Source organism: Castor canadensis, chromosome 12 (assembly GCF_047511655.1).
Source record: "Castor canadensis chromosome 12, mCasCan1.hap1v2, whole genome shotgun sequence".
In the NCBI taxonomy this organism is placed as follows: Eukaryota; Metazoa; Chordata; class Mammalia; order Rodentia; family Castoridae; genus Castor; species Castor canadensis.
In genome coordinates this window covers 80,448,740-80,475,942 of record NC_133397.1, presented here as the reverse complement: position 1 = coordinate 80,475,942, position 27,203 = coordinate 80,448,740, and the positions used below count along the sequence as shown (strand labels likewise).

General features: G+C 41.1%; 1 protein-coding gene across 9 annotated transcripts; it reads right to left on the bottom strand.

Annotated features, from left to right (window-relative positions):
• Positions 1–800: 800 nt before the first annotated feature.
• On the bottom strand, positions 801–27,203 carry Lman2l (lectin, mannose binding 2 like). 9 transcript variants are annotated; one of them, XM_074050209.1, is made up of 9 exons: positions 27,114–27,203; positions 25,268–25,386; positions 22,182–22,299; positions 21,342–21,424; positions 7,693–7,725; positions 6,519–6,680; positions 6,312–6,426; positions 2,473–2,592; positions 801–2,143 (listed from the first exon to the last, which is right to left on the bottom strand). In XM_074050209.1, exons 1-9 carry the CDS (start codon positions 27,115–27,117, stop codon positions 2,001–2,003), a joined length of 897 nt encoding a protein of 298 aa, XP_073906310.1. In that variant the 5' UTR covers positions 27,118–27,203; the 3' UTR covers positions 801–2,000. The 9 variants fall into 9 exon arrangements, with proteins under 9 accessions (XP_073906310.1, XP_073906307.1, XP_073906309.1 ...); XM_074050206.1 differs by having other exon boundaries at positions 26,995–27,197; XM_074050208.1 differs by having other exon boundaries at positions 6,408–6,426; positions 26,995–27,197.

Genomic DNA, 27,203 nt, shown 5'->3' with positions numbered 1-27,203 from the left:
ACAATGCTTTTGCTTTTTGCTTTTGTTGGTACAAGGGGCTGAATCCAGGGCCTCCACTTGAGCTATGCCCCCAGCCATAGGTAGAGTAGTTTTCTTGTGCCACATGTTTCCTTAAGGGCAGAAGCCTAGTCCCCTAGGCTGGGTAGGGACTGCACATCACATCTTCCTAAAAAGTTCGAAGTGTTCATGACCTGAAATCATGTAAACCCCACTAGTTCCATCTCTCATATTCCTCCCTATGACTAAATCCCTTCTGCTATATACCACTGCCTTGGCCATTTCAAGAACCCAGCTAGGTCTTCCACCACAAAGGCCAAATTCAGCTGTCCTTTGAACTAAAAACAACTACTTTTTCAGTTTTCCTGGTCCTAAGTCCAAGCTCTAGGTTACACAGTGTTTTCTGGCATCCTTAAGCTACTCTGCTATTGTTGCAAAAGTGTTAGGAGGAGGCCTTTCCACCTTTTCCCCACCTTTATCCCACCCTCAGGAGGGCAATACAACCTTGTGCTGTATAACTAAGTACATGGGAAGAATAGAAGGCCCCAAAAGATGGACCCCTATCTGCAGTAAGGATAACCCCCTATCCCCCCTCCTTCTGGGCTAAGCTGAAGGCTTTCCCAACCCAAGAGGCAGAGTAAGAGTTGATGTGCTTGAGGCTCAGGAAAAGACCTGGATCCCCCTAAATCCACACTATTAAGAAGGACACTCAATTAGTCAGAAGTTCATGATGGCTTACATCAGTCACTTTAAGTATTTCCTAGACTACAGAGGCCCATAAAAAAACTCAGAGTTTCAGGATCTCCAGGGGACACACTGGCCTATAACCAATTTAATGAGAGGACAGACAGTGAGCAGCCTGAGACCCTTGTCAGATAAGGCAGTGAAATAAGGGTTGACACACAGAAGATAGTACTCAGGCTGTGCTGCTCAATTACCACAAACTCTTCCAGACACAGAGGATGAGGGTCTTTCACTTCCAGACTTGCAACATGAAAGAGCAACTATTTCTTCTCAAGAAAAGGGAGTAAAATTTCTTCTTGGGTGGGGGGCGCAGTATTCAAGTTCAGGTAATAAGAAAGCTTCCTTGTACTTCCAACATTCAAAGCAAGATTCCAAGAATCATGATAAACACAAAACATGCAACTAAGCAGGCTCCAGAGAATTCAGACACATCTTCAAGTGGTCAGACCAACAGACAAATGTTTTCTGTGTCAAATCTGGACTTGGTTAGTTTCATAATCTCATGGTATCCATTAGTCTTCCTAGCCTCTCTTGACTTGCACATTGACTTTTAGCCAAACTTGATGGAGGGTCTGACGGATCTGATTAGGAAGGCTGCAGACACATCAACAGACCCAAAACCCCTACTAGACAAGAGAGGCTCAAGCAATGAGCTAAGTAGAAAGCCCTAGGGCCACCTAATGAGGGTCAGAGAAACCTAACTTTGCTCTGCAGCCCCAGGCCCCAAGACAGAGACATACAAATGTGTCTCAAATTGCACATGAAGAGGACAATAAATGCAGACAGAAAAGAAGGTAAGGCAGGGAAAAACTTCCATCTAGATTTCCAAGGGAGAGCTCTTCAGGAAGATAGAGACTTGGGTAAAAAGCAGAAGGTTCTAGCTTTTTGTGGATTTAAAAATATAGTAGAAAGGCCTGCTGAGTACAGTCCATGCCTAGGCTACTCAATTCTGTTCTGTGAATTTGGCATCATAATATGTATATTCTCTCCATGCCTCTTCATTCCCAAGTGGAAGGACTGCAGGGAAAGGCACATCACAGCAGCATTGCCCTGGGTGTGTGGCTTCTTGGACCAGTTATGATATCTGTGTGGATAACCATGGGAATGCAGAATCCCTGTATTCAAAGATCCAATGATGGAACAGTTCCTGGCCAGCTGCTGGAATCTGGAGCAGACTTGCCAGGCTATGTCCTCAGGCCAGCATCTGCTCTTCCCACACTTCACTGGAGACAGTCACAGAAGGGTGGCAGCAGCAGGGATCAGTAGAAGCGCTTTCGACTCTGTTCCTGCCATTTGTTGTAGAGTATGATACCAATGACGATGGCAAATACAGAAAACACCAGAGAGAAAAAGACAATGAGGAAGAGTGCCAGGCCACTCAAGGGTGGCAGTGGGGCTGTCACTGAGGAAACAAGAGAGAAGTAAATCAGAAACATGGAGGAAGGAAGGATCAACAGTCTGTCTTGTCCCCAGTTTCTGACACCCACTTCTGGGGAGTCAGAGCTTATAGATACCTCCTTTCCAGATGGCTCAATTTAAAAATGAAGCAGCCCACCTGCTGCTCATCTATAACAGCAGGCCAAGAGGAAGGTGGTGCAAGTGTTCCACACACTTCAGAGGAACAGAGATAGGAGACCACCCTGAAAGCTGTGAACAAAGTCACCCCCAACTTCACTGTCATTGCAAACTCCTCCCTGATCCTGGGGCCACTTCCCAGGACCCTGCACTCACTCTCAGGCAGCTTCATATTGTCCACTGAGGGCAAGAATACATCTCGATGCAGCTTCTCCTCTTCTGGCGTCCTTTCCACTGTTAGTTCAAACAACTTCAGGGAAATGACATCGTGATTATCTAGAGGAGAAAGCAAGTAGGTTTACTCCAGTTACCTCAAAAAGATTTTTGGAGTTAGTATCTTGGTTCAAGCTTCTGATCCTAGAGAAAAAAACTGAAACCTCCTCATTTTCTCATCTAAAAATAGTTATGGAGAATGAGAATGGGACACATTCTATTTTCTTCTGTATTTAAGTTTTTACTGACAAAGATGCATTGCTTATCTAATTAAAAAAACTAGAGATAATATGAGAATTAAATCCCATATCTTATATATATTAAAAAAAACCCTAGCAGTGAGGACATGCAATAGCACTGCAGCTTCCTTCCTCCTGGTGAAGTGCTCTATCTCTGTTTCTCTTACAGGCATGCATGCACAAGACAAGAAAGGGTCTCTTCATATCTGTTTAATAGGTCATGGGCAGGGCACTGTTAATGGTACGGGAGATACTGCCCTTCTGGACTCTCCTATTTCTTTTAGTTCCTTGGAATTGTTACCTTGACTCTATTACCAAATAAAGGATTAAAAAAAGAAGAGAGGCTGGGTTTCTCTTATTTATTTATTTATGACAGTCTCCCTACGTAACCTAGGCTTTAAACTCTCAATCTTCCTGTCTCAGCCTTCTGAGTACTTGGATTACATGTGTGCAACTACCACACCCCACTTCTGTTTGAAAAGAATCATTATAAACTCATATATTAAACATATTTTCTTTTTTTTTTTTTGAGGTACTGGGGTTTGAACTCAGGGCTTCACGCTTACTAGGCAGGCACTCTACCACTTGAGCCACTCTACCAGTCCCGTGTTGGTTTTTTTTGAGATAGGGTCTTGAGAACTATTTGCCTGGGCTGACTTCAAACCGCAATCCTCCTGATCTCTGCCTGAGTAGCTAGGATACAGGCATGAGCCACCAGTGCCCAGCTTAAACATATTTTCTATGTTTCAGAGCACAGAGGTTATTTTACTGATGCTCAACTAAGTCCATCTTCATCAGTGGGAGCCTGTTCAAGTTAGCTCCTGAGTTCTTTTACATGAACGTGTAAGTTATTGATACCTTGCTTGCTTTCTTGGGAAGTTCCAGGTTTGTGTATTTCCTGCCTCAGATCAGTCATTTCTTGGGCAAGCTTTGTTCCTTTTAGTGGGAATTGGTATTAAGAGACCATAAATCTAAGTGTAAGGGGTGCTCATTGCTGCGAGGATTTCTGGTCATTTCTATTATAAGGATACCATTGATTGCTGCTTGTACTGCTAGAATAAATCCCCATAGAGGAAAAACCTGGATTCATCTTTAATTGGAAAAATAATTTAGCTGTCAGAGTTAAGTTTAAACCATGGGACAAGATAAAAAGCCACGGCAATACTTCTCACAATGCAGGGGCATCAAAATCTGTGACTACTGGGTAATGTTCTAACTTTCTCATCAGTTTTCAACAAGTAATTCCATAAAAAGTGAAAGGATATAAAGTGTACATTCCTATAATCCCAGCACTCAGAAGGCTGAGGCAGGAGGATCATAAGTTCAAGATCACTGTGGGCTACATATGAGGACTCTGTCTCACAAAAAAAAAAAAAAAAAAAAAAGAGAAGATACCAACAAGCAAGAAAAACCTTAGAAAAAAGATATAACTTGCTTCTAGGGTATTCTGTGAGTAGAAAACATAGACTTAGTAAGCTAGATATTATCACTAAAAATCTACAGCAAAGGACTCTCCTTAGGATAAACAAAAAATTATTCTCGGGGCTGGTGGAGTGGCTCAAGTGATAGAGAGCCTGCCTAGCAAGTGTGAGGCCCTGAATTCAAACCCCGGTACCACCAAAAACCAAAACAAAACAAAACAGAAAAACAACCAAACTGTCTTTATAAAAAAAAAAAGCCCAGTGCCAGTAGACCAGAAGGATTGTGGTTCAAAGCCAGCACACGTGTAAATAGTTTGCGAGACCCTATCTTGAAAAAAAAACCCTTTACAAAACAAGGCTGGTGGAGTGGCTCAAGGTGTAGGTCCTGAGTTCAAACCCCAGAATCACAAAAAAAAAAAAAAATCTCCCCTGCCATTTCTGACAGTTTAGAACATTTCCCATTGAAAATTAGAGCCAACCATGGTGGGGCTGAGGTAAAATTGTGAGTTTGAGGCCAACCTGGCCTATATAACAAGACTTGTCTTCCCTTTCCAGACTCCCCAATCAAAAAAAAAAAAAAAAAAAAAGAAAGAAAATTATATACAGAGATTAACCTAGAAACCTGTAAACTCTAAGGAAAATGTGTAGTCTAACAAGATTATGAGGCAAAGATCTCAAGCCTTTGTCTCCTCACTCTATGCTGAGGCTAGATCTGTCCCACAGATTTTGGCCTGCACAGCATTCAGACCCTACCTTCCAAAACAAGTTTCTGTAAGTGACAGAAGGCAGACCAACAGTTGCCTGGGGCCAGGGCAGGGCAGAAATACTGCAAAGAGCTAAACAGAACTTCTGGTAAGGGATGGGAACATTCTACCAGAGATACAAATATTTATTAAATTCTTCAACTACGTATTTCTCTATAAAGTTGCTTAAAAAAATTAGATGCTAGGGGTTTAAATAAAAAAAGGTCCCACAAGATTTCATTTTAAAAATTCAGGGCTGGGTGCGGGTAATTCTAGTTGCTTAGGAGGCAGAGACCAGGGGTATCACAGCTCAAAGCCAGCCTGGGCAAACAGTTGGAGAGACCCTATCTTGAAAATACCTAATACAAAAAAGGACTGGGGGAGTGGCTCAAGTGGGGGAGCACCTGCCTAGCAAGAGCAAAGCCCTGAGTTAGAGCCCCAGTACCACAAAATAATAATTTTTTTTTAAATCCAGATTTAAAGCATCTCTTAAAATAGGAAGATCTGAAAGATGTTAACAATGATGACTGGATCTCTGTGGCTGCTGCTTGTTCCAGATTGGTCCCTGCCTTTCCATTTTGCCATAAGAAAGTTCTATTTCAAAACTAAGCTTTATCCATAATAAATTATATAATCAAAAGAACCAAAAGTTTGATTCCTTATCTCTTCCCAAAAGCGTTAAGGGAGAAAACAACCATATATAAAGGAAGCTATGAATTGGGCACAAGAAGGAAGAGAAATCAGAGGAGACAGAAAAGCGGAGGAGTCAGGTACTGTTGATGAGAAGAGTGTCAGAGTGATTGATTAAATGAGGTGAAGACAGGCAAGGAGTGAGGCCAAGAACAGAACACTATCCACAGCAAGAAAATAGAAGTTACTTTTACACGAGTAATATTAATGGCAAGGTAGAAATATAGGTCCCAGTACAGTGTGCGAGGTGGATGGCTAGGAAATAAACCCAATTGTATACATGATACATTCAAAAGTCTGAGCAAAAAGGGCGGATTGGGGGTTAGTAACAAGAGGAATGGAGGAGAACGGAGCAGCTTTGTTAAGAGAAAGGGAGCTGAGCACATTAGTAGGTGGAGAGAAGCAGAAAGGTGCAGCAGAAATAGGAAAGCAAGGAACTCAAAACACAGACTGGAAGAGCTGCCTGGATTAAGAGGCAAACACTGCTTTGGTTAAGTCCAGGCTGCAACTGTACTAGGAGAGCCTAGGCCTGAAGCATTTACAGGATCCGGACATGAGTAAGCAGCATTCTTAGGACATTTGCTTCTCAGAGCTCTGCTCATCTGGCTCTCCCTTCTGAAGGACCTCACTAAGGCCTAGGTATTGAGAAGACGCCTCAGTTGTAGCAAACAGACTGCACTCAGCAGTACCTGAGAGATCCCCAGTGATGGAGGAGGTGCCAAAGTAGTAGCCCCGCGGCAGACGGACCCCAGGCACCTCAATGCAGTCCCTCCACTCATGCTTACCATCAATATCCATCATTATCTAAAATAAAAAGAACAGATAAGTCAGGGACAGGCTACAGAAGCAGTAGTGAGACAGCTCACATTGCCAACTGGTCCTGGTCAGGGACTCACCGTCAGATGCCTCTTCACATAGCGAATCACAAGGAAGGTGTCATAATGGAGATTGCGGACAATGGCTGTGCAGCCCCCCAGCTCTGTGGGCCGCCCATCCCGTTCATGATCATAGCTGAGGGAGCCATTGTTCACCATGGCCGAGATGTAGGGGAATACCCGCTGGAACACAGGGAGGAAAATGCAGAAACAGTGAGGAAGAGCTGTTAGGAATGTCTGTACAAATAGTGACAGAAATCTTGCATATTATAAGCTAAGCCCCTCCAGCAGAACAGATGACCATTCTCATCATTAGTAACCCCTAAGCATCCACAAACAGATGGCCGGTCAAGGGATATGCCCCAGGAAGCCACTGAACTCCATATCTGCCTTTATTCTCCTTGCTCTAGATCTGAGGTGGGCCTGAAATGGCCTTGTGAGATTCTAGAGTTTGACTCGACTCCTCCCAGTGATCACCATTTGGCACTTACAAACTTTCCAATACTAGGGGGTTCCTTTTTATGGCTATATACTTATCTCCCCAACTGTTTCTTGGGGGGAAAATCATTTATTATCCTTCTTTCCAGGTCTCCACCTGAACTCTATCCCTTTGCCGCAGGTGAAGTGTAAAACTACCTGTTTGGGCAGAGGAATCTTTCCATTCAAGATAGAGCCTTTCAAACTCTAAAATCCTACCAGCACATGTTAACGATTAGGACTAAGAAGCCCTCCGCAAATGGACCACTGAATGGGTTTACCCAGCCACAATGACTGTTCTTAGTCAAGACTTGCCAGCCCAACACACATAATTTCTCCCAAAAATGATAATAATAAGAGAGTAAAATTCTCCAACAGGGAGGAAATCCTCGGTTTCCCTATTACCTACTCACCAGACCATCTTGCTCCAACAGAGTGGTAGGAGCAAATTTTTCCTTAGAACTGATGAACTAACCTTTCCAGAGGGAGCCTAGTGCCAAGGCAGTGTAGAGAGGCAGGGTGATGAAAGGGGAGGGTAACACAAGGCATGCCACTCCTCAGGCGAGCTCCCCATTGTCCTAACAGTCAACATGCAAGGTGGAGATGCAGTCAAAACCAGAGACTGGGACTCCTGAGACAACAGCCACATGGACTTTACGCAGCAACAAATGTTCGATGGACACATGAGAATGGACATGGTGGGACAAGAATCAAGTACCTGGACTCCTGGAGAATATCTCCTCTTCTGGGCCTGAGAGGGTCCAGCAGATTATTATAAAAATGAGAGGGCACAGAAGACAGGAGACCAAGTCAGAAAGAAATAGCCATGGAAGAGGTATGACCCAGCTGTGATGGATAAACAACCATTTTAAATCCCCAAACAGAATTTTAGGGTCCACCAAGGGCATTCAGTAAGTCCTTTAACCCCTCGAAATTATATACAAAACTGTATGCATGGTTGCTTGTACATCTTTTTGAGAAGGTCTATTACTGTCATCAGATTCTCAAAGGAGTCCACTGGAAAGACCTCTCTCCCCTCAGGAGGGTCCTGAAGCTTTTAGGAGCTTTGTAAAGCACACAGTATTACACTGGCCAGAAAGGATCCAATTATGTCTCCGGGAGTCAACAGCCACAAACAAGTCTGTCTGTACTCAGACTACTGTATTTCTATAGCAAAGGGAGAGACAGGAGAGACAAACAGGGCTAAATTCCTCTAAATTTGAGATGTCTTTTACTGCCCAATGTCTTGGGATACAGCTCTTACCCAGCAGACAAAAAATCCCACTGTTTGAAAGACTATGAAATTAACTCTAATCCAAAGGGATTATTTACCCTCTAATTGAGCTTTTTGGACATATATTTCCAAATAACTGTTGTCATTCTAACCTACAACTCTTGGGGAAAGCAGAAGCTCCGTGGGAGTGTTGTAGTATAAAAGATTTAGAAAAATCATCAGGCTCAAGGGCATTTAGCTTTGCTCCAGAAAACCTCCACAGTTCTAAGCTACCGGCATCAAGCAAAATCTGCACAAGCTCAGCTCAGCCCTGCCCATGGGAGGGCTGTAGCCCAAAGCATTTACTCTTTTAACCCTTAGTGAGCACCTATTGCAAAGTCAGGCATTGTTCCAAATGCTGGGGGACCAAAGGGCAACAAGTCAGACAGGTATCTGCTCTCATGGAGCTGACATTACAGTGGAAGAGAAAAACAATAAGCAGGTAAGTAAAATCTTTCAGATAGTGATAAATGCTATGATGAAAATAACATAGGCAATATGACACAGATTGATAAAGGAAACTCTTTCTGCAGAGTCAACATTTAAGCTTAGACCCAAGTAAGTAGAGGGAGTCCACCATGAAAAGTAGTACATAGAAGCAAGGTTGGCATACTCAAGAAACCTGAAGACAGGTGTATCTGAAACTGAGCTAGGGAGGAAGAAGCTGGTGGGAAAGTGAGGTAGGAGCCATGGTACATTGGTTTCATGGGCCACAGTAAGGAATTGGGGTAGCTCCCAGAGAAGCTCCCCATCTGTTGTTGTTCTATGCCATTAGCAGAATGTGTACAGAATACAGAAAGGCATACAGTCCATCTGTGGCTGATTAAATTGCCATTACTTTTCTGCAACTATCATTTAGAACAAGGGAATTGAAAGCATGGCATCAGTTTATAGAGATGGGCTTCTGAGAGAAAATTCATAATTTCAGGGAACAATTAAGGAAAAAAAGGGATTAAAAATGCCCTGGGGATGCAACTCAGTGGTTCAGTGCTTGTGTAGGATATACAAGGCCCTGGTTTCAATCACCAGCACCAGAAAAAAAACATGCCATGGGAACTCTGATGACCTCAAGGCTTGCTTCATTTGTCACCTCCAATACCCCTGATTAGAAGTATAAGCTGTAACTTTATAAAGTGCTTAGGACAAAGGCTGGTGTGGCTTCCAATTATCCAGCAACAGCCAAGGGTAAGATGGGCCTCAGGATCCAGGGGGCGCTTTTCAACTGCAAATACATGTAGGTGCCTCAAAGCATCTCACAGCTAGAGCTCAGTGGGGTACAGGAATGTATTTTATAAAAGCTCCACAGAAGATTATGATATGTAGCCAGTTCAGAAACACTGTACTAGACATAGAGTCCCATGGCTCCACAGCTGCAATTTGTCTGCTTCAGCAACTCATGACTTGGTGTTCAACTTTTAACCTCACATTAGTAGTAAGTTGCTAAATGCCAGCTTATTTTCTATTCTTATTCAGGTATTCTTCACGTGTTTCTTGGGTGGTTGCTAATTTCACACAGCAGCACATTTTTCCCCCTGGAAAGTAGCCTACAGGTGGAACCAAAGGTTGAAGAATCACACTTATTCAAGCAAGGTGATAGTTTCATTTCTAATTAAGAGTCATGGGCTGGTGATGTGGCTAAAGTGGCAGAGCACCCAAGTTCAAACCCCAGTATTGGAAAAAAATAAGTCACCAGAAATAAGAAACTCCCACCTATGGTCCAAAAGATTATTGTTTGTAGCATGGAGAAACATTTTCAACATTTTATACTACAAGGTCACTTAACAATTTTTATTTTGCAACTGAGCTACATCCTCAGCCCCCATAATTTTTTTTTAAGAAAACCCTCAACAACCTAATCTTACCTTCAGCGTCCTTGATTGAAAAGATACCTAGAGCTTATGGATTTATGGATTCTATGCTAAAATTTCACAGGTCCCAAGCACACAGATTGTGAACCCCTAAACAGAAAAGGAGCACAAAGGATTCTGTAATCAGGAAGAGATGGGCTCTAAGTGCATCATGCTGCTCACAGCTGTATAACCCTGGGTGGACTACATCACCTCTTTGAGATTCTACTTCCTCACTAGCAAAAGGGCAATTGTGCACAAAGCTCACAGGGTTAACAACCCTGAAATGACATGTATAGAACATTTAGTATGTCGCTGACCTTCAAGAGGTAGTCAATAAATGTCCAATTAATGGCTAAATAAATGAATTCCTAGATAAAAAAGCATTTATCATTAGGACAGTAATTCTCAGACTCTTGGCTTTCATGAACCAGCAAAATTTCTGAAAACTTTTGGGGAATTAATAGGTTGTTTCTTTTTAAAAGTTATTGCATATTAAATATATTAAAATATAGCTGTGCATCTGTGGCTCAAGCCTATAATTCTAGATACTCAGGAGGCAGAGATGAGGAGTATCGCAGTTTGAAGCCAGCTGGGGCAAATAGTTTGAGAGACCTAATCTCGAAAATACCCAACACAAAAAAGGGCTGCCAGAGTGGCTCAAATGGTAGAGTGCCTGCCTAGCAAGTGTGAAGCCCTGAGTTCAAGCCCCAGTACTGCCAAATAAATAAACAAACAAATAAATCAAAATACAATGACATAACAATCATCTACAATAAACATGCTTTTACAAAAGCACATTTTAACACCAAAAGTGAAAGAACTCTGTAATTTCATAAAACAGCACTTGAATACATTTAGCTCTTATAAAAAATAACTTCACTGTTGTTTCTTAGGTTAGTGAAAACTGCCAATAATCTGAGCTCATGAACTAACATATGGGAGTTGCTCTTTCAGGGTGTATTTCCCAACCCAACCCATAGTATAGTCTGCTAAACTTGGTTTATTCTCTGGAACCTAGATGTAAAGAAAAGAAGGGTGGAGAGGAGAGGAAGAGAGAACGGCACCACAACAGCTATAGCCAAGATGTCTCCAAATGTCTCGGAGGGATCATGAACTATAGCTAGCATTACTGAGGGCTTCCTCTGTGCCAGGTACTGTACTCAGTAATGAACACATATGCATTCACTTAATTCTCACAACCTCATGAGGCAGTAGCACTATCCCTACTTTACAGATAAGAAAGGCTGTTCAAGAGAACTCAGGTAGTAGGTAGTGAAATCAGAATTTGAAACTAGGTAGTCTGGCTCTAGAGCCCTGATTACATCACTATGCTGTTAATATAAAAAAAAATGTTTCACATGTACTATTTAAAAAAAAAAGGTCAGGTTTCTAAACAGCATGTACCCTTTAAGACACAAAGAAATATTACAAAATGGTTCCAGATTAAAGAACAGGAGAGACATAACAACTGAATACAACATAAGATGTGGGGCTTTCTTTTGCTATGAAGGGCATGACATAATGGGACAACTGGTGAAATCTTAATAAATCCTGAAGACTAGCTAACAGAATTGCTATTATTGCTATTCCAGACTTTGATCACTATGCTACAACTGTGTAAGAGAACTTGTTTTTAGGAAAAATATACTTATAGTATTTAAGATTGAGGAGGCATCATGAAGGTAATTTACTTTTAGCTAGTTGAGAACAGGCACACATGCACTGGCATACACACACACACACACACTGAGAAGTAAAAGAAAGGACAAAGAGGATGGGCACAGTGATGTACAGCTGTAATCTAGCTACTCGGGTGACTGAGGCAGAAGGATCACTTGCACTGAAGAATTTAAGACCAACCTAGAAAAGTAAGACCCCATCTCAAAAAAAAAAAAAAAAGTCAAGCCCAGAGGCTCATTTCTACAATCTTAGCTGAGATTGGGAGGACTGGAGTTCAAGACCAGCCTGGGTAAAACTTTAGCCTCCCCTCATCTCAAACAAAAAAAGCTAAGTGTAGTGGCAAGCTCCTGTCATCCCAGCTACACAAGAAGCATAAATGGAAAGATTGTGGTCCAGGCTAGCAAGGGCATGAATGAGCCTATTCAACAAATACCTAAAGCCAAAAGGGCTGGGGATGTGGCTCAAGTGGTAGAGCATTTGACTAGCAAGAGCAAGGCACTGAGTTCAAACCCCAGTATCACCAAAAAAGAAAAGACAAAGGACATATAGCAAAACATTAACATTTTTGGGAATCTGAGTAAAACCACTCGAGAATTAATTGTGATATTCTTATAACTTATCTACAAGTCCGAAACTTCTATCAAAATAAAAAGGCTAATAAAAGACTAACCTGAATCTAGCATCTCCCATTTTCTATGTCTGAAAATTTTCAAAACTACAAAAAGTTTAAAAAAAAAAACTGTGTACAATATGATGTAATGCTTTTGTTTTTAAAAAGATGTCTGTATAGTTTTGTCTTTTTTAGCCTGTTCTAGTTTTTCTTGCTAGGCAGGTGCTCTACTGTTTTGTTTTGTTTTTTTTTTTTTTTTTGGTAGTACTGGGGTTTGAACTCAGGACCTTGCTCCTGCTAGGCCGATTCTCTACTACTTGAGCCACACACCCAGCCCGCTGTTCTGATTTTTCTGTAAAGAGCCTTTATATAAAAATAACAGAACAAATGCCTCTTCTTCTGGATGCTACTAGATGTGAAGCATCTCCCCACCCTGCCACTTCATCCTTCCTCGGATCACTAGAATACTCAATGCCACTTCCAGATACATCAATAACTTTGCAGACTTTGAAAACCATATGCTGCTGGGTGCCGGTGGCTCACACCTGTAATCCTAGCTACTCAGGAGGCAGAGATCAGGAGGACTGAAGTTCAAAGCCAGCCCAGGCAAATAGTTCATTAGACCCTACCTTGAAAAACCCTATCACAAAAAATTAGGCTGGTGGAGTGGCTCAATGTGAAGGCCCTGTGCTCAAGCCCCAGTACTGCAAAAAAAAAAAAGGCTGGGTGTGGTGGTGCATGCCTGTAATTTCAGCTATTAAGGAGGCAGGCAGAGGTAGGAGGATCACAGTCCAAAGCTGGTCCCAGCAAAATCATGAGACGCTATCTGATTAATTAAACTAAAGCAAAAAGAGATTCAGGTATGGCTCAAGTTGGCAGAGCACCTGCCTAGAAAGCACAAGGTCCTGAGTTCACAACCTAATCCAAAAAAAAAAAAAAAAAGAGGCTACTGGTCCTATAGTACTCTTCATCTAGCCCTTTATGCAGATACCTGTACAGACAGGTTAGTTGAACAACAGCTACCCTATTTAGAGTGTGTAACAAGATCAGTGAGACTCTCACATTACTGGACAGCATGACAAGGCCCCCTATGGTAGTGACCTCAAATCTCATAGATACTCAATCTGAGAACACGGAAAAGTAGCACTTCCAGGCCCATTAACCGCCCAAAAGATCTTCGTATACTTAATCTTCATCATGATCTAAGAAACTCATGGAATAATTCTAATCTCATTTACCTTAGTTGTGACCCCATAGAAAACAATTCCAAACTGAGTAACTTAAAAGACTTCAATAGAGTACTACAAAGTCAGGAAACTTTAAGTTTAAGGTTCATACACTGAAGTTCATAACCCACCCACCCCAACTGCTCAAGTGCCAATTCAGAGTGTAGTCTGATATGTATGCCTTAATTTCACTGATACCATTATTTTAAAAGTATGTGAATACTTTTGGTTAATGAGAAGAGCTATCAACACTACAGAACAGGGAATCCTATCTACTGTTCTTTGGAGAGTCCATAAACCTCCTAAAATTACATATAAACTCCTATGTGTATATGTATCTTTCGATAATTCTCAAAAGAGTCAGAACACTCCAAAAAGTAAACACTGATCAACAGTGAAGTATCCCCTGGAGCAAAAACTCTGGTTTTCTCCTTCCTGTAACTCAATACTAGTAGAAAGTCATTAACCACTTCCATACTTCACTACAAAGCCAGTTCTCTCCAGTGATGCTTCGCCTCAATGTCTAGTCACATGCAGAGAGCTTGCCTGAATGTGCTCCATAGGCCTGGCTTCTAAGAGTCTCCTCTGGAAAATGCTACCCCACCTAAGATTGAAAAAAAAAAAAAAAAAAAATCACATCTAAGATGGATGATAGCAAGAGAACTTGGGATCAGTGGGCTCATCAAGATAGACTGGAGGGAATTTCTTTCTTTATGTGTATGGAACTAGGAATTAAACCTATGGCCCTACACATGCTAAGCATGCACTCTACCACTGAGCTGTATCACCAGCCTGGAATGTGTTTTTAAACTGCATGGCATTTGTATGCACATATGAATAAACAAGTAAAAAAAAAAAAAAACTACATGATGTAGTAGTGTTTTCTTTCAGTTCAAAGGCAGAAAAATAATCACACACACACACAAACCAAACAAGTGTGAGGCCCTGGGTTCAACCCCAGTACTGCCAAAAAAAAAAAACAAAACCCAACTAACCAAACTAACAAACAAAAACATATGATGAAGTTGGGCACCGGTGGCTCACACCTATAAATCCTAGCTACTTGGGAGCCTGAGAAAACAGGATCACAATTCAAGGCCAGCCCAGGCATATAGTTCATGAGCCCTCGTCTCCAAAAGTAACCACAGCAAAATGGATTGGAGGTATGGCTCAAACAGTACAGCACCAGCTTTGCAAGTAGGAAGCCCTGAATTCAAACACCAGTCCCATCAGAAAGAAAAAAAAAAAAGAAAAGCAAAAAAATGTATGAGTGCCTCAAACAAGACTTCCAAGTCAGAGTCCTGTTCACTCTACTCTCTAACCAGCTGATTCTGCTTCTACTGGGTGAGGCCCTAATGTCTCAGAGAGAATGAAGGCCAAGCATACCAAAGCTGCACTACTGTGCTCTCATTCCAGGAAGTCTCCTGCCATTAGACTCAGATTTCAACTGAAAGATATTTAAGATTGCTACTGAGAGACATGGTTAGTAGGTACCAGTGCTTGGGAGGTGGAGGCAAAAGGATCACCAGTTGGAGACTAACATGAGTTAAACAGGAAGTCTCAAAAAGAAACAAGAGAAAACAAGATTGCTATTGAGTTCTCATGAGAAATTGATGATCATCAGCTGATTAATTCATTGTGCCAAGAAAAAAAGAATGTCATGTTTTAAGCAATATTTTGAAAATAACAGCAATAGTGAGATATAATTCATACACCACACAATTCACCCAAAGTATGTAATTCAATAGATTTGGTGTATGCAGTTATAATTATCACAATTTCAGATCATTTTTATCACCCCAAAAAGAAATCCTATACTAAGAATGACTCTCCTTATTCTTATCTCAAAGTGTACCAGCCCTACACAAGCACTAATTTATTTTTGTTTTTATGGAACTAACTATTCTGGACATTTCATATGCATGGGATTATATAGTGTGACTGGCTTCTTTCACTTAGCATGTCTTCAAGAGTCATCCACGCTGGAGCACATATTAATACTAACTCCTTTTTATTGCTGAATGATATTCCATTACATGAACACATCATACTCTGTTTATCCACTCATGAGCTGATGAACATTTGAGGGGTATCTATTTTTTGGTTGCTATGAACACTTGTATAAAAGTTTTTGTGTAAGTATTTTCATTTTTCTTGACTATATATGAGTGGAATTGCTGAACTATATAAACTCTATTCTTAACCATTTGAAGAAATGCTTGTTTTTATAAAATTGCCATTTTATATTTCCATCAGCAGTGTATGAGAGTGACAAATTACTCCAAATGCTTGTCAACACTTATCATGTATCTTTCTCATTTTAGTCATTCTAATGGGTGTGAAATAGTATCTCACTGTAGTTTTGATTTGCTTTTCCCTGGTGGCTAATGATAAATATCTTTTCATGTTCATTGGCCATCTGTTTCTTTCTTTGGAGAAAAACATATTCAGATCTTTTGTCCATTTTTTAATTGTGATGTCTTTTTTATCAAGTTGAAATTATTCTTTATACACTCTACAAATAAGTCCCTAATAATATATATGATTTGCACATATTTTCTCCTATTCTGAGTGTCTTTTCATTTTCTTGGAGTACTTCTGCCTCTCATACTCTCCTGGCTTGAATACAGGGCCTTCTGCATGCTAGGTACTCACCACTAAGCTGTACCTCACGCTGTCTTTTCACCTGCTTGATGGTATCCTTTGAAGCACGTTAGTTTTTAATTTTGATGATGCCCAATTTATTTATTTTTTCCTTTTGTTGTTTTTACAACAAAGTCATGAAGAATTAACCTTATCTTTTCTTCTCAGTGTTTATAGTTTTAATTTTTACATTTAGGTCCTTGATACATTGTGAGTAAAATTTTGTATATGGTGTGAGATAAGGAATAACTTTTTTTCACATGTGGATAACCAGCTGTTCTAGCACTATTTGTTGAAAGGATGATTCTTTTCCCCATTGAATTATCTTGAAACTTATCAAAAACCAGGGCTGGAAGCCAGGTGCTGATGGCTCACACCTATATTCCTAGTTAGAGATCAGCAGGATCGTGGTTCAAAGCCAGCCCAGGCAAATAATTCATGAGAACCTATCTTGAAAACACTCATCACAAAAGAGGGCTGGTGGAGTGGCTTAAGGTGTAAGCCCTGAGCTCAAACCTCAATACCACAAAAAACAAACAAACAAACAAACAAAAAAACCAGGGCTGGAGGCATAGTTCAAGTGGCAAGTGGTAGAGGGCCTGCCTCTCGGGTGCAAAGCACTGAGTTCAAACTCTTGAACCAAAAGGGGAAAAAAAAATAAATCAACTACTCAAGCATAGTAGCATACACCTGTAAACCCAGCTACTAAGGAAGCTAAGGCTAGAGGATCACAAGTTTGAGGCCAACCTGTGCAACAAAGTAAAACCTCCTCTGAAAAAGAAAAACATCCTTGGGGTCTAAGGCAGGAAGATCACAAGTATGAGGCCAGTTTGAAAAAATCGAAATAAAACAAAAATCAATCAACTACATTTGAGGATTTATTTCTGAACTCTCTATTCCACTGATCTATATATCTATCATGCCAGTGGCATGCTGTCTTAGTAACTTATTTCTGCAGCACACTGTGGTCATAAAGAAAGCACAGAGGTCTATGAGACATACTGGGAAAAAAAACCCATAGGTTTTCTTTATGGAGTGATAAAAGTGTTCTGAATTTGATTGTGATCATTAATTTTAATTAATTTTAATTCCTCATATGCCAAATTTTGAAATCAGGAACAGAAAGTATTTCAACTTCATTCTTCTTTTGGCTATCCTGGGCCCCTTAAGTTTCATTATAGATCTTAGGATCACTTTCTGCAAAGAAGTCGGCTAAGATTTTTATTGTGTTTTTTTGGTGGGACTAGGTTTGAACTCAGGGCTTTGCACTTGCAAAGCAGGCACTCTACCACTTGAGTTACACCTCCAGTCCATTTTGCTCTGGTAATTTTTTGGAGATGGAGTCTCTCAAACTATTTGCCTGGGCTGGCCTCAAACTCTGATCCTCCCAATCTCAACCTTCCAAGTAGTGTGACATGAGCCACCAGGAGCTCAGCAAGTATTGCCATTTTAACAATTTCAAGTCTGTCAATCCATGCCATGGCATGTCTTTCTATTTATGTAGGTTTTTAAAAGTGTCGTCTTTTGACGATATTTTGTAAAACTTTTCTCCAAGTTTTTTGTTAATTTTATTTCCAAATATTTTATTCTTTTTGTTAACAGTTTAAATGGAATTGTTTTCTTTTTTATTCCTTTGTTTTCTTATTTTCATTTTTGGATTATTCATTATAAATGTATAACAATAAAATTGCCTTTTGTATATTGATCTTATACCCTACAACTCTTGATGAATTCATTATTTATTAATTCTAATAGGTTTTTGAGGGGAGGGGATTCTTCAGAATTTTCTCTGACCTGTCACCTGCAAAAAGAAATAGTTTTACTTTTTCCTTCCAATCTGGATGTCTTTTATTTTCTTTTTCTTTTTTTAGTGGTGTAGGGTTTGAACTCAGGCTTGCACTTGTTAGGCAGGCACTCTACCACTTGAGCCATGACCCCAGCAGACATCTGTCTACATGTCCTAGCTAGAAACTCCAATACAGTTTTGAACGTAAGTGGCAAGAATTGACATCCTAGGCTGGATATAGCTGCTTATACCTGTAATTCCAGCTACTTAGGAGGCAGAAATTGGGAAGATCAAGGTTTGAGGTCAACCTAGGCAAAAAGTTAGTGAGATCCCCATCAAAACAAACAAACTGGAAGTGGTAATGCATATCTGTAATCCCAGCTGCATGGGAGGTATAGGTAGGAGGAATGTGGTCTTAAACTAACCCAGGCAAAAAAAACAAGACCCTATCTGAAAAATAACCTAAAAACAAAGAGGGCTGGTAGTGTGGCTAAAGTGACAGAGTAACCACAATGCCCTGAGTTCAAACCCTAGTAATGCAAAAGAAAAAAAGAAAAAGAATGGACATTCTTGTCTTTTTCCAGGAGGAAAGCATTCAGTCTTTTAGGAGGAAATCTTAGGAGGAAAGCATTCAGTCATTTGTCACACCCTTCTGCCTGCCCCGTGCCCTTTACATCTTCTGCACACCTATGATAGCCATTTGCAAGTCTTCCAAAGGTAAAGAATTTGTTACTGTTGTTTGCCTAGCATGCACAAGATCCTAGGTTCCATCCCTATTACCACACAAAAAAAATAATTTGTCACTGTTATGGTTTGGATATGAAATGTTCCCCAAAGGTTCATGTGTCAGCTAATGGACTTTTGGGAAGTAACTGGATCATGAGAACTCAAACCTCATCAATTAATTAACCCACTGATGGGTTCATAATTTGATGGCATATTATTGGGAGGTAGTACAAACCAGAAGGTAAGACCTAGTTGGAGGAAGTAAGTCACTGGAGGCATGCCCTGAAAGGGTGTATCTTTCTTCCTTTTCTCTTCTGTTTCTCTATACCCTGGCTGCCATGGAGAAGAAGCACCTCTCCTCTGCCGTGCCCTTCAACCATGTTTTCTGCCTTGCCTCAGGCCTAAAAGCAATGGAACTAGCCAACCCCAGAATGAAACCTCTGAAACTGTAAGTCAAAACAAATCTTTCTTCTAAGTTGTTTTTCTCAGGTATTTTTTTTTTTCCACAGCAACAAAAGGCTGAATAGCCCAATCAGCCTCTTCTTATGTGCTTGCAATAATAAAGCAAAATAAAGGAACTGGGGTTTCTGGAGTTAGATCCATTATCTGTGTGACACTAGCAAGTTTTGCAAACTTTCTTCATGTGCTTCAGTTTCTTACCCATAAAGTAGACATAGTATCTATCTCAAAGGATTATTGTAAGTAAATAATATAAGCAGAAGTGATTGGACAATGCAGGGCACCTTTATATGTGATATCAAAGTAAACCATGCCATTGACAAAACACATTTGATTTTACCCTCTAAGCTAGTTCCAGGTTGTTGGGATATAGAAAGGAGGACACTTTCTACATTCTTTGGATTGAATATAATCTGTAAGAACTGAAATTGCATAGGAGACCATATGAAAATACCTAATGTCTCCATTCTCAAGAAGGAAATCAGCTTAGAAGAAAGCACAGATGGATGGAGTCAGATGGTTCCCTCTGTGCTTCACCTTACAATGGCTGCTACACTGCACAAGACACTTAACTTCTCTAAGCCTGTTTACTCATAGGTAAAACAGGAAAAATAATACTGGTTATAAAAAACTGTGATGAGGATTAAGACAGTATTTGCAAAGTACTAGACACATAGTAGCCACATAATAATTAGGAACTGCTTTTTACTAGTTTTTGAGGGTTTGGGGGAGCTTTTTTTCATTATTGCCTTTTTTGCAGTGCTGGGGATTGAATCCAGGGTTTTATACCCCAGAGTTTCCACCAGTCTCTATGCTACAAAGTGCAGGGGTTACATTAGTCTTACTCACTAATTCTCAGGGGCTGGTACCTCACAAGGATTTGATGTACATGGAATGAAGAGGACATAGAATGAAGAAGCCCAGAAGGAACATGGAAAAGCAACTTTAACTGTCCCATAACAAAAGGTTACTCTCCTAACTCAGGTCTCACTTTCCCCTCCTCTAAGATGAGCACTGTGGAAAATGTTAACTGTTGAATCTGGATGTTGCATGTATGATGACCATTCCATAAGTTTTAAATTACTCATAATAAACCTTTGGGAAAAATAGCCTCCATTCCCAGTTCTGCCTTCCTTATTAAATATTAGTTAGCTACAGGATACCCAATGACAACTTGTCACAGTAATTTTGATGGCAGTGAGAGTACAAACCTGCTGCCTATATAAGAAAGTAATAAAGAAGCCAGGCACCAGTGGCTTACACCTGTAATCCTAACTACTTGGGAGGATGAGATCAGGAGGATCATGGTTTGAGGCCAGTCCCAGCAAATAGCTCATAAGGTCGGCTAATAAAAGCAAGAAACTCTGCCAACAGCCAGATACTGGGTTCCATCAAGATGCTGGAATTTGAGACAGGTATGGGGCACATTCCTGTAATTTCAGCACTTGGAGACTGAGGCATGAGAGCTATGAGTTCAAGGCTAACCTGGGCTATACAGTAACATCCTGTCTAAAAAAAAAAAAAAAAGCCAGGAGTGGTGGCACACATCTATACTCCCAGCACTTAGGAGATTGAGGCAGAAGGATCGTGAATTTGTCAAAGACAAATCCTATCTCAAAAAAAAAGATGCTGGATTTCATCAATCTCCTTTTACTTATACCCTTTCCTGTAGATGAGAACTGCTGTTCAGGTCTGAGAAGAAGAAGAAAAAGATGGTGGAAAGGGTGAGCAAGTTGCAGAAGAGAGCACAGCAATTGATGGATTAAAAGTTAGGGGAGCTGTGTCACACAAATTCAGCTTGCTCTGGTACTGGTCTAGCAGCCAAATCACCATTCAGTCAAGTGTGCTCAATTTCAGTGGCTATCTAATGAGCATGAGAGAACATTGTTAACACTACAAAAAAAGCACTCATTCATGACAGCTATTCCCAAAGGACTGTGCAATCACAAACAGGTCTCTCTAGAAAAAATATTGACAAGGACATGAAATCTTGAAGGTCAACAGATGAAGAGCCACTCACTGTCTCTCCCCTCTGCTCCCTCCTGCACACCACTCCTGAGGAAAAGAACTGTGATGTCAGTGCAGCTGACCTAAACTCTGACACTTGCCATTACCTCTTGCTGCTTCTCCTCATTGGGATAGGTGTCTACAAATACTCCCAGCCCCACAAATTTGTCCATGTTTCCAAACACAGGCCCTAGAGAGAGAGAACAGATGATGAACAATGAAATAAAGCCAAGAGTTGATAAAGGAATAACATCTCACTATGATGGAGGAAAAGGTGAAATTCAAATGACTCCCAGGCCTCTCTTAAGATGAGAAAATACACATAAAAGCATCCAGTAAACATCTGTAGTTGTTTTTGTTGAAGGCAGGGAAAGAGAAAAGGCCACTGCAACCTTGTTTAGCACTACAGCAGCTCCCTGTTCCAAACTGGTTGCTAAGGTGCCCCTACAGAATTCTGTTTCACAAACACTTGGTGAAGATTATGGCCCCAAGAGAGAACTCAATTCCCAAGTTCTACTTCTTGTAGAAAAGAGATCAGGTCAAATCAGGTTGATCCTGCCATCTACTTGGAGCAATGGCTCCAGCCCAGCAAGGAAAATAGATAACTCTTCCCTTGACTCAAGTGCTGAGATAGTTACTATATGTGCCCAGAGGAAATCAATTCACCAGTCATCAGTGTTCAGGAGAGCCAATGCTTTCACCCAGTCAACAGGCCAGGTTTCATAGGGAAACTTGGAAGGAATTAGCAAGCAAGAAATTGCCCACGATAAGTCAAGTTCAGCTGCTTATTAGTACTTAGACCCCATTCTTGAGATTAGACAGGCCAGTATTCATTCACAGACATCAAGGTAGAGGGAAAACTGCACGGAAGGACCATTCTCAAAAAGAGGGCACAAGGAAGAGTAGGTTGCCACACCAACACAAAAGCAACCCAGGGTCCCCAATACCTGGCTGCATTCGGTCCTTTGTGTACCAAATTGCCAAGCCATCCCCATGCAGATTCTTTTTCCCTTGTCCATGGATCTTGAAGTGCACCTGCAACTCCCAGTCTCTCAGGAAACATGGCTAAAATGAGAAAGACACTGGAATCAATGAGGAGCAGGAAATGCAAAACCTCTTAAGCCCACAGCAGCAATCTAGAGACTTGGAAAACATAAATGCAGATAACAAGACTATGGGTTAAAACTGAAATCTAAGACTTGTTAAGTGCTCATGCTAAAAAAAAAAAAAATTGAGCCATTCAACTGTTTTAGATATTTAATATATAAAGTGAATAAACCACATGATTATCTTCAACATCTCCCAACAGAAACAGGATACTACTCCAAAACTGGAAGAGGCATTTGGCTACCATGATTGTATATTCACCCAACAAAGTATCTTAGTCTATTGAGTATACATGGTCGAATTAATACTCATTTACAACTTAAGATCATTCCTCTGACAGAAAGACTCCAAAAAACTGGTTTTTAAAGAAAGGTCAAATCCTCCTTCATTAGGAAAGAGTAAGAAAAGGTAAATCATTATGCAAAGGTTTCCAGGAATAATTAGCAGATGCAATAAACAACTCTAATTAGCTAGACCTGGCCCTCTGCCAAGTTGAGGGGCAAGCCTGAGTTCCCATGAGAAGAGCAAGTTACAGTCCCCCAAACCTTCATGCTCACAGCTAAGAAGCATAAAAGTGCCAGAGGTGAATATCATGCCCACCACTGGGACAGCTTCTGATGGGAAAACATTAAGGAGGTGGGTATCAATCAGACTCCAATTTTTCTTTTTTAAAATTGTTTATCAAGGGCTGGTGGAATGGCTCAAATGTTAAGAGCGCCTGCCTAGCAAGTATGAGGCCTTGAGTTCAAATCCCAGTACCACAGAAAAACAAAACAAAAGAAACTCCTAAATTGTTTATCAAAACTTTGTAAAAACCAAGAAGGAGACAAGTGCTGTAAATAGTTGAAAAAGCTTCAAGGAGAAACCACAGTGGGTATGGCATTTGGTTTAGGGAGGGGCCTGGTTAAAATCCACTGTTTAGAAAGAAGGGAAGAGGAGTAGACAGCCACTCGGGGTTCAGCCAAAGGCTCTCCAAATAGATTGTTCTGGCTCTTGAGCAACGTATTTCTTGATGATTTTCAGTCTTCATTTTGAAATTCTGGAATATTTTCCAAAAGCAGTATTATTGGGAACACAAAGTCAAAATGAAAGAAGATTAGATACTTCTGCATTCAGTAAGAAGCCCTGAAATCTCCAGCCCTACTCTTATGAGCCAGTTGCTGTCTTGTCATTTTGTATATCTCTGTGGTTTCATTTAGATTTCAGGACTAGAGTGAAATTTAGCAACAGAAAACTATCTCAAAGTCAGTAGGTAGGTACTATGCAGGGCCAGAGAAATTCATGCTGAGTCAAGAGGTGTCTGCCACTGATTCTTGGCCTTGTATAGTACAATACTATATGGTTTTGCCCAAGGACATGTCTAACAGTAGTTCTGAAACTTTGCTGCACATTGGAATCCACTAGGGATCCAAACTATACCCTATTCCAATTAAATAAGAATCTCTGGGGGTGGGATTCAGGCATCAACTCCAATAGACAGCCAAATCTGAGAACTGTTGCTCAAGCAAATTTATCTCAGAAACAATTTCTCAGCTCATTCTGATGGCCACAGAACAGGAGATACAGGGATCGGAGAATCTGAAAAAGAAGAGGAGAACTAGATCCTAGACTGGAATTGCTGCTATAAAAGAGTTAGGTAGAAAGAGAGCTAGCTAGACAGTAGCAAGGTATCAAGCCTTGGACATAATCATTTAATAACCCATAAGAACCAATCAATGAAACTTATAGCAGGTGTAAGAACAGCACATGTTTCTATAAGCATTTTAACTTTGCAGTCTTTTCATGTCTACTTGTCTCATTTTAGTCTCACAACAACCTAGGTGAAGCTCATTTGACAGGTGGAGACACTGAACTGAGAGGCTAAATAACCTGCAGAGGGCTTGTGGTCAGTGTGACAGAGATGGATTTAGAATGTCTTTTAACTGCCCTCTACATCTCCTACCATGCTCTGCACTTGTCCAAAAATGAGCTCAGCACTACAACTGGGTTACTGGGACAGCTTATATAGATAGCTCCCAGGAAACTTCTCTTATCCCTCTACTTCTCTAGAATTCTAGACTGTAGAAAATGAACCTTTTTTCTGAGGTTCACTCATCTACAACTAATGAGAAGAAGCATGTAAAAGATATTAAAGAGAAAACATCAAAAGATGCCAAAGTCATTCTCAAAAGTAACAGTCAAAGAAGATTTAAAAAGAGCCTGAAAACCAAAAAGAAAGCATCATCTTACACTTGTACAAAATCACAGTGCAGCCACACCAGGAATACTGCATTCACTTCTTGCCACCATACCTCAAGGAAGACAAGGTAGCTAGAAAAAGTCCAGAGAAGGACAAATAAAATGACTAATGGCTCAGGGTGATTTTCATATGAAATTAAAAATTTAAACTAAACTCTTTAAACTGAGAAAATAAGGGAGGGTTACTAGGGATGAAGTTTGGGATACATTTTATTTTATTTTTTGAGACATGACCTCATTACATTGCCCAGGCTGGCCTTGAACTTCTGGACTCCAGGGGTCCTCTTAGCTTAGCTTCCCAAGTAGCTGGGACTACAGGTGCACTTTGCTATGCCCAGCTCTAAATTTAGAAGAGTAGTCTTCTATTTTTCAAAGCAAAGTAATTGAATAGGAGTTAAATTATTAAACCCAAGAAATAGTACTATTAGGTCAATCAGGAATTAAGGACATTTCTGAAAATAGATTCGAAATGAATTATTTGCTATAATTAGGGCAACAAAAATCATTTCCTTAAATATCTGATTTCTTTATTATGAAGGTCACCATAATCTCTGAAATAAAGACCCTTGATATCTACAGAAGATAGAATACTGGGAATAGACAGTAAAATAAAGTAAAATCAATATGCCTCTGCTGAACTTTGTAGGACATTCTAGGTCACCAGCACAGGGAGGAGAAAGATTCTTACCACCCGGTTCCACAAGGCACCCTGTTTACTTTGCATATCTGGAGTAAGGCGGATGTACTGGGTCATCACCATGGCATTGCCCATCAGATTCCACAATGAGGAACTGCCTGTGCCCACACCTATGGGGAGGAAATACATCAGTTCACACTTCTCAATACCAACTTATTCAAAAAGCCACCACAGAGCCTCCAAAAGCTGCAGCCATTATTATTATTTTTTTTAACCTTTCATGTTATTCAATGTCCTACCTTCTGTCACTCACAAATCTTTTTTTTTTCAAAACTGGAGTTTGAACTCAGGGCTTTACCCTTCCTAGGCAGGAGCCATGACTCCAGCTCCTTTTTGCTTTAGTTATTTTTCAGATAGGGCCTACAGTTTTGCCCAGGCCAGCCTGGTCCAGTGATCTTCCTACCTATGTCTCTCTGTAGCTTGGATTATAGACAGCCCCATCCTCCCCTACCCAACACTGCACCCAGCTTGTTTTGAGTTCTGAGGGGAAGGGCGTCTTGCTAATTTCCACAGGCTGGCCTTGGACTACAATCCTCCTGATCTCTGCCTCCACGTAGCTGGGATTACAGGTATGAACCACCATGACTGGTCAATCTTTTTCTCATTTTTGAGACTGGATCTCACTATGTTGCCTAGGTGGGTCTCAAACTTCTGAGCTTAAACAATCCTTTACCTCAAGCCATCTGAGCAGGCACACACCACCCTGCCAGGCCTTGGAAATATTGAATCATCACCATTCTTACAGCTTCCTTTCAAAAGGCCCTTAACAAGTGAAGTCCCCAAAGTACAAGAGAGCTATCATTTTATGCATGCCACAGTAACCAGAGCTCACAAATATTCTCCCCATTTTATATGTAAGGGAACTTCAGCACCACGAAAGAATTTCCTGTTATACCAAAACAGCTTGATCCTCAGGCCTGTGTGCTTAATCATGTTCTGTTTGAAAGCAATCCTTCAACTGTAAAGCTACTTCCATCTGCTCAAATGAGTGAAAACTTGCCTCTGTTTGACCCAGAGAGGTAACAGAGGCCAGCACAGAGGAGATACTCAATGCACCTGCTAAGTGAATGCTACCTTAGCAGCAGAGCATACTCTTCTGCACTTTGAGGTTTTTGTTTCCTGTTCCCTTATACGCACCTCAGTGGGGAAACAAGACTTGTATGAAGCTAGCTGCACCAATCTGTCCTCTTTATAGTTAACTGTGTCAATTTTTTGGTCGATAAGCTGTACTTAGAGCAAAGCAAGGCAGTCTCTTTCACTTTTAGGGCTCCTAGCCTGGAAAACAACAGCTGCTCTAAGCGGCAGCCGAATTTTAATTATATCTCCTTTCTCACTCTGGCCAAGTTCAACCCCACTTATTCATCCTGCATTATTTCCAGCACAGCTCCATCCCGACACTGGCTCATGGCTGGTGGCCCTCAATCACTCCTCAGTATTCTCAGTTCTCGTTCCCTGTCACTCCTCTCGTCCTTCCTCCCTTTCTCCGTGGTGACATCTGAAAGCCCTGCCTAGACCTACTGGAAACTTCCAGTGCTAGGAAAGGGAAGGGGGACGGATCCCTGCCCATGGGACCTCAAAAACGGCTGTGGTCCCCGTGGGTCCGCACCCAACGCCGGTAGTTTCTCCCGAGCCCCGAAGCCCTTCGCCGCCCCCACCTCTTCAGCTGAGCTCAGACCCCGCATGACCCCTGCATGACCGTCTCGCCCCAGGCGCCTCACCCTGATAGGGCTTCGACAGCGAGTGTTCCCGCTTCAAGTACTCGAACGTCTGACCCGCCCCGACTTGCCATGGCCCCTGCCCAGACCCCAACAAAAGGAGAAGGAGGAATATCCTGGACCCATCCTGAAGTGACAAACATCGCCGCCACCGCTGCCACCAAGAGGATCTCAGACTCGCCGCCATCTTTACCACTACCGGCCCTTCATCG